Below are 7654 nucleotides of genomic sequence, written 5' to 3'. Positions count from 1 at the left end.
AGGCGGAGGTTACAGTGAGCCAACATTGTGCCACTGTACTCCAGCCTACGCAACAGAACGAGATTCAGTCTCAAAAAAAAAAAAAGAAAGAAATTTTTATTGAATGAATGAATAAATAAATAGGCTTGCATGCAAACCAGGGTGTCTTCTATAGCTTAATTTTTTTAAATTTTTTTATTTTTAGAGACAGGGTCACCGAGGCTGGAGTGCAGTGGCATGACCATAGCTCATTGTAACCTATAACTCCTGGGTTATTGATCTTTCCAAGAAAATAAAAGGCTGTTCCAAAATAATTTACTTCAAAACAAAGAGTAGTATAAAAGGAAAAAATTCCCACAATAAATAAGTTGGACTAGGATGACGTATACAAAGCCTTCTAACTCTATGAACCTGATAAGCCACTCTCTGACCACAATCTCCCATCTTTCCAGCTTACCCACTACTTTATTCTCATTTCACCTAGTCCTTTGACCATTCCATTCGCTCCTGGTTTATCTGCCCGTTCCTGGCTTTTTTTCTCTAGTTGATCACGTCAGTCACTTCCAACCCCCCTTCTCTCATGTCTTTCTGCCTCACCTGCTCAGCTAACCTCCGGCCTTGAATCAATCCAATCATTCTTTCTCCATTCCTGTAAGCAGATTGGTAAGCGTGCCTAGAGGAAATCACCAGGTAAACTGCTGTCACCACATACCAATGGCTTCTCAGCTTAGTGGGGATCTCAACACTGACTCGTGCCCTCCATGCCGCTTGTCCCATTCCATAAAGTGGCTACCACCCTCCATGCCGCTTGTCCCATTCCATAAAGTGGCTACTACAAAGCCTCAGCAGTCCTTCAGCTTTTAGTACAGTTTGTCCTCAAACTAACATGAATAAGAATCACCTGGAGGGGCAAGGCGCGGTGGCTCATGCCTGTAATCCCAGCACTTTGCAAGGCCGAGACAGGTGGATCACCTGAGGCCAGGAGTTTGAGACCAGCCTGACCAGCATGGTGAAACCCCATCTCTACTAAAAAATACAAAAATTAGCTGGGTGTGGTGGCAAGCGATGTAATCCCAGCTACTCGGGATACTGAGGCTAGAGAATCACTTGAACCCGGGAGGCGGAAGTTGCAGTGAGCTGAGATCGTGCCACTGCACTCCAGCATGGTGACAGAGCGAGATTCTGTCTTGGGACGGGGGGGTGGCGGGGAAGAATCACCTGGAGATCTTTTCAAAGTACAGATTTTTACTCAGTAGGTCTGTAAGGAAAACTGAGATTCTGTTGGGTTTTGTTTTTGTTTTTTTGGGATGAGGTCTCACTGTCACCCAGGCTGGAGTGCAGTGGTGTAATCTCAGCTCACCGCAACCTCTATCTCATGGGCTCAAGCGATTCTCCCACCTCAGCCTCCCGAGTAGCTGGGACCACAGGCACACACCACCATGCCCCGCTAATTTTTGTATTTTTGGTAGAGATAGGGTTTCACCATATTGCCTAGGCTGGTCTCAAACTCCTCAGCTCAAGTGATCCACCTGCCTCAGCCTCCCAAAGTGCTGGGATTACAGGCGTGAGCCACGGTACACAGTCTGAGATTCTGTATTTTTAACAAATTCCCAGGTGATGCTGACACTGAGTAGTAAGACTTGTCTGCTGCAGCCCCCACTCTCAGAAGATGACATGTCCTCTTACTTTGAGACGAAAATTAATCAGACCTAAATTCATTCAACTTTCTCTTCATACTCCTCGCTTCAAACTTATCAGTAACCGAATCTAAGTTTTCTTCTTTACTTCCTAAGGAAGTTGCATCCTATTTAAATCTTAACTCTCCAAATTTGCTTCACTTATGCCAACCCCTTCCACCTTTTTGGGTAGGTTGTTCCTTTCTTAGTGTCAATCTGTCTCCTGATTCTTCTCCATAGGGTAGACTGGCACTGTTCAATTCAGTAGCCACTACCTACATGTGGCCACTGAGCACCTGAAATGTGGTTAGTTAAATTGAGATGTGCTATGAGTATAAAATACACGAGATTTTGAAGACTTAGTATGAAAAAAATATTCGTTTGCTTGAGACAGGGTTTCACTTTGTTGCCCAGGTTGGATGGCAGTGGCAGGATCACAGCTCACTGCAGCCTCCACCTCCCTGGCTCAAATACCTCCCACCTAAGCCTCCTGAGTAGCTGGGAGTACAGGTGCATGCCACCACGCCTGGCTAATTACAAAAAAAAAAAAAAATTTTTTTTTTTTTTTTTTAGAGATGGGGTCTCCCTGTGTTGCCCAGGCTGGTCTTCAACTCCTGGGCTAAAGCTATCTTCCCACGGCAGCCTCCTGAAGTGCTTGGGATAACGGGCTTGAGCCACCACACCTGGCCATTAATGTTTTTAAATTGATTACATGAGGCCGGGCGCGGTGGCTCACGCCTGTAATCCCAGCACTTTGCATCCCAGCGGGCGGATCACGAGGTCAGAAGATTGAGATCATCCTGGCAAACACGGTGAAACCCCGTCTCTACTAAAAACACAAAAGGACCCGGGCGTAGTGGCACGCGCCTGTAGTCCCAGCTACTCGGGAGGCTGAGGCAGGAGAATCGCTTGAACCGGTACGGCAGAGGTTGCAGTGAGCCCAGATGGCGCCACTGCACTCCAGCCTGAGGGACAGACTGAGACTTCACCTCAAAAAAATAAAAAAATAAATTGATTACATGTTGAAATAATATTTTGCATATATCGAGTTAAATAAATATGTAATTAAAATTAATTTCATTTATTTATCTTTATTTTCTAACTTCTCAAAAATTTTTTTTATTTTGGAGACGCGGTGTGAACTGCCTCGAACTCCTGAGCTCCAGTGATTCTTCCGCCTCAGCCCCCAGCCTAGCTGGGACTACAGGCGCGCACAACACAGCGCCTGGCTTTTTACTTTTTAAACGTGACGCCTAGAGAATTTAAGCAGGGGTGTCCAATCTTTTGGCTTCCCTGGGCCACAGCGGGCCAAGAACTGTCTTGGGTCACATAAAATACTGATCATGATAGCTGATGAGCTTAAACAAACAAAAAAAAGACAAAGAAAAAGGTCCGTGCATAAATCTCATAATGTTCTAAGAAAGTTTACGAATTTGTGTTGGGCCGCATTTAAAGCAGTCCTAGTCCGCATGCGGCCTGGGGGCCGCGGGTTGGACAAGCTTGATTTAGAGTTTTGTATGCGGCTTCCCTTATATTTCTATTAGCCAGGACTGGCATTGACACAAGATCATCGCTACCATCCCATCTATACACAAAAAAAAAAGGCTGGAAAAAAGAAAAACAGGTCCAAGAGTGGAGGTGGCACTTCCCTCTGCTCTATCCCCTACCCATCGCTGCTCTTCCTCCTTTTCCCAGTCACCCCTCATGTGCCAGTGTGGCTCCTGACCCAGTACAATGGCTCTCCCAGAGGTGACCAAAGACCTCTTGGGTGGCAAATGCTTTCCCCGCGGCCTGACCGTCCCCTTCTTATTCTACGGGGCTGCGTGCAGGCGCGGCCCGGTCGCCTCGGTCGTCCTGGCAACTGACCGCTGCCTGTCCCCGCAGGCCTTGGCAAACACCCGCGAATGAACCGCCACGCACGCCAGGCCACTCCAGCCTCCGGGTCCGCACCATTCATTCAGCAGATATTTCGGGAGGGCCTTCCGCGTGTCTCGAGTCCGGTGCCGGGAGCCCAGGCGTCACGCAGCGCGGCGGGAATGCGCCTCCGCACACTAAATGCCGCCCGCGCCACCGCTCAGATTGCTGGTGACGACCGCTCCCGCGGCCGCGAGTATGGCTGACTGCTCCCCAGCCCAACCCCGCTGCGCGTCTGGAGGGCAGCCGTGGGGCTGACACGCAGCAGGCACCCCCTCGGCTTCAACCCAACTGCAGGGCCCCGGGTCTCACAGCTGCCTGCGAGTCCCCCTCAGACCTGCGGCCCAGCCTGGTGTCCCTGGGTGGGCGGTTTCACACCCACCCGCTAAGTCCCCTCACGCGAGGCTGCAGCCGCCAAGCACGGGCGACAGGCGACGTGGCCGGCGGGACCCGAGAACGGCGCCTGTGCCTGGCAGCTCCCTGCCCGCCCGCCTTCCTCCCTCGGGGTCTGGGTTTCGGGGGCTCACAACGCTCGCGCGCGGCCGCCCTTACCGGGGCCGGGGCCGCCTCAGCCATGGTCCTGCGCTGTCTGGCCCGGGCCTCGGAAGTCGCCGCCGCCGCTGCCGCCGCGCGCGGCTCCACGCAGGCCCGGCCGCCGGGTCCTCTCTACAGGGGGCGCCGACCCGGCCCTGCCTTCCCTGCACGGACGGGACTCACGAGGCCGTCGGGGCTCGGGACGCGCAGGAACGCGGCGGAGGCGCAGGGCAGCAGGCGACGGGTCAAGCTGGGGTCGCGAGGCCGACTCCGCCCGCAGCGGCCCCTCAGCTGGCGCTTTGTGGGCAGCGAGTGCACCGGGAACCGCGCGGGCCTAGACGCGCCGCAGGCTCGCGCTTCCCGGCCGCCGCGGCCAGCGCGCCCCCTGCCGGCCCCCGCAGCCAGCGCCGTTCGCGTCGCCTCCGCCCCTCCCTCCCACCCCCGGCTCTTGGGCTTCCGTGTGGGGAGGGTTGTTATTGGGGTCCCACGTGTGTTCTTCTTTCTCACATTCCCACGAGAAGGTTCAGCTGAGCGCAGTTTAGGACCCAGCCGCAAAGCCGGGCTCATTCTGGGGAGTGATTTTCTTCACGGAGGCTCGATACGCAGGCGCCGTCTGCAGGGAACAGCTTCTGCTGAAGGGCAGCCGTATTTAGAAGAGCGGAAATGTGCAGGGTGAGAGTAAGGGGGACAGGGCTGAAGGGAGCCTGTGGGTGGAATGATTGACGGAGAGGCACAATTTGGAAATGAAAAAGATATAGATCATTTGCAGAAATTACAAATGTGGTTGCCAAGGTGAGGCGGTTCACGTCCCACGCGGCCCGTGTTGGGATCAAATAATATTCTAAGGTCTCCTTCACATCTCGGATTATTGACTCTCCGGGGCCTGGTCTGGAAATGGGATTCTTAATTTTTATTTATTTATTTATTTAGAGACGGAGTCTTACTCCGTCGCCCAGGCTGGAGTGCAGTGGCGAGATCTCGGCTCACTGCAACCACCTTCCGGGTTCAAGCGATTCTCCTGCCTTTGCCTCCCAAGTAGCTAGGATTACAGGCATGTACCACCATGCCCAGCTAATTTTTTTTTTTTTTTTTTTTAAGTGGAGACGGGGTTTCACCCTGTTGGCCAGGCTGGTCTGAAACTCCTGACCTAAAATGATCCACCTGCCTTGGCCTCCCAAAGTGCTAGGATTACAAGCGTGAGCCATTGCGCCCGGCCTTATTTATTGATTTATTTAGAGACAGAGTCTCCCTCTGTCGTCCAGGCTGGAGTGCAAGTGGCACAAACAAGGCTCACTGCAGCCTTAAACTGCTGGGCTCAAACGATCCTTCCACTCAGCCTGCCCGAGCAGCTTGGACTACAAGGCGCAGCTACCAAGCCCGGCTAATGTTTTATTTATTTGTATTTATTTATTTACTTATTTATTTTTCTGTAGAGACAGGGTCTCGCTATGTTGCCCAAGCTGGAAGAAGTGGAATTTCTGAGAGCAGCAGAGATCGAGCTTGAGGTTACCGTTTGCTGCGTCTGAGCTAAAGGACCTGCGAGAACAGGCCAGGCGCGGTGGCTCACGCCTGTAATTCCAGCACTTTGGGAGGCCGAGGCGGGCAGATCACCTGAATTCCAGACCAGCCTGGCCAACATGGTGAAACCCCGTCTCTACTAAACAATACAAAAATCAGCCGGGCGTGGTGGCGTGCACCTGTAATCCCAGCTACTCCGGAGGCTGAGGCAAGAGAATCACTGGAACCCAGGTGGTGGAGGTTGCAGTGAGCAGAGATCGCAGCACTGCGCTCCACCCTGGGCGACAGAGCGAGACTCCATCTAAGAAATAAAAATAAAAAAAAAAGGACCTGCGAGAACAAAGTGTTATCTGGGGAGTTTGTGTTTTAAGTCAACAGAGTGTGTGTAACTGCAATAGGTTCCTTGCCCAATGCACATAGCAAGTCTATATGCTGAGACACCAGGTTGCAGCAAAGAGGTCTAATCATAGGGCCACCTAAGGAGGAGACAGGAAGATCCCTCACATCCATCTCTCCTAGGAATTTGGGGTTAGGGTTTGTAAGGGTAATGGAGTTGACTGATTGGTGGGAGAGTGCTGGTGAAATCGTGGTACAAGGAGATGAAGAAACTACATTCTCATGCTATCCCATTCCTCTGTGGGGGGTCTTCAAACTGGTTGAACTCAACTATTTCACCGGAATTCGTGGTCTGAAAAACATCTTAAGCGATCCTTAAACAAAAGCCTTATGATTCTAATGTCAGAGATCCTGTCTACAGGAACAACAGGGATGCAAATCAATTCTTAGTCTGATGTCTGAAATCCTATCTATAGAAACAATAGAGATGCAAATGTCAGTATCTAGTGCCTTGTGACTTAGCAACAAGGAAGTAGGCCGAAGTGCAGCCTGATTAATGCTTAATTATAACTATACTTCTGTCCAGAACCTGCATGCAATTTTTGTCAACCCTGTTTGGGCGGTTTCATGTGTGTGGTGATAGGATAAGCACATGACCCTGGTTTTCCAGGAAGTCTTCATTTCAAATATGTATGAATCAAACCCTGCCAAACCTGTATTTCAACACATGAATCAAGTCAATGCCCATAACAGTATAACTATCTGTAAATCACAAAAGTATGAGAACTATCCTGTTGGGGCAACTGCTCTTGAGCAGACTAAATTACTTTTAGCCTGTGGCTACATATGCAGTCCGTAATTTGGGATTTACCTGAATATACATATTGGTCAGATGGTGAAATGTTTAATAATGAAAATTGTCATTCTCTGAATCACAATATGACTAGGTTACAAAAAATAATAATCTGAATTTTCTTGGAAAGAAAATTCTGTTGTATAATTTTATTATTTAAAGTGTAGTAGCCGAGAAGCCGGGCACAGTGACTCACGCCTATAATCCGAGCACTTTGGGAGGCCGAGGTGGGTGGATCGCCTAAGGTCAGGAGTTCGAGACCAACCTGAACAACACGGTGAAACTCCGTCTCTACTAAAAATAGAAAAACTAGCCAAGCGTGGTGGTGGGTACCTGTAATCCTAGCTACTCAGGAGGCTGAGACAGGAGAATCACTTGAACCCAGGAGGAGGGGGTTGCAGTGAGCCGAGATTGCACCATTGCACTCCAGCCTGGGCAACAAGAGTGAAACTCCATCTCAAAAAAGAAAAAAAAAATGTAGCCGGGCGTGGTGGCTCACGCCTGTAATCCCAGCACTTTGGGAGGCCGAGGCGGGCAGATCACGAGGTCAGGAGATCGAGACCATCCTGGCTAACACGGTGAAACCCCGTCTCTACTAAAAATACAAAAAATTAGCCAGGCGTGGTGGCGGGCGCCTGTAGTCCCAGCTACTCAGAAGGCTGAGGCAGGAGAATGGCATGAACTTGGGAGGCGGAGCCTGCAGTGAGCCAAGTTCACGCTACTGCACTCCAGCCTGGGCGACAGAGTGAGACTCTGTCTCAAAAAAAAAAAAAATTTAGCTGCGCATGATGGCGATGCCTGTAATCTTAGCTACCCGGGAGGCTGAGACAGAAGAATCGCTTGA

At 50.7% G+C, this 7654-nt stretch overlaps 1 protein-coding gene across 3 annotated transcripts in view; it reads right to left on the bottom strand.

Moving 5' to 3' along the window:
• The window catches only part of ZNF398 (zinc finger protein 398), a 50531-nt gene extending 46107 nt beyond the window's left edge, over positions 1-4424 (bottom strand). The window contains exon 1 of one of the 3 annotated variants that reach the window (XM_032762076.1): positions 4122-4424. In XM_032762076.1, the coding sequence (XP_032617967.1) occupies positions 4122-4145 (24 nt within the window). In that variant the 5' untranslated portion in view covers positions 4146-4424. Of the gene's footprint in view, positions 1-3521; positions 3985-4121 lie in introns of those variants that run through there. The other 2 variants (XM_058427693.1, XM_058427696.1) reach the window with 2 other exon arrangements.
• Positions 4425-7654: the final 3230 nt, after the last annotated feature.

This window comes from Hylobates moloch, unplaced genomic scaffold, assembly GCF_009828535.3.
Source record: "Hylobates moloch isolate HMO894 unplaced genomic scaffold, HMol_V3 SCAFFOLD_1, whole genome shotgun sequence".
NCBI lineage: Eukaryota > Metazoa > Chordata > Mammalia > Primates > Hylobatidae > Hylobates > Hylobates moloch.
This window is presented reverse-complemented; position numbering and strand designations above follow the sequence as displayed.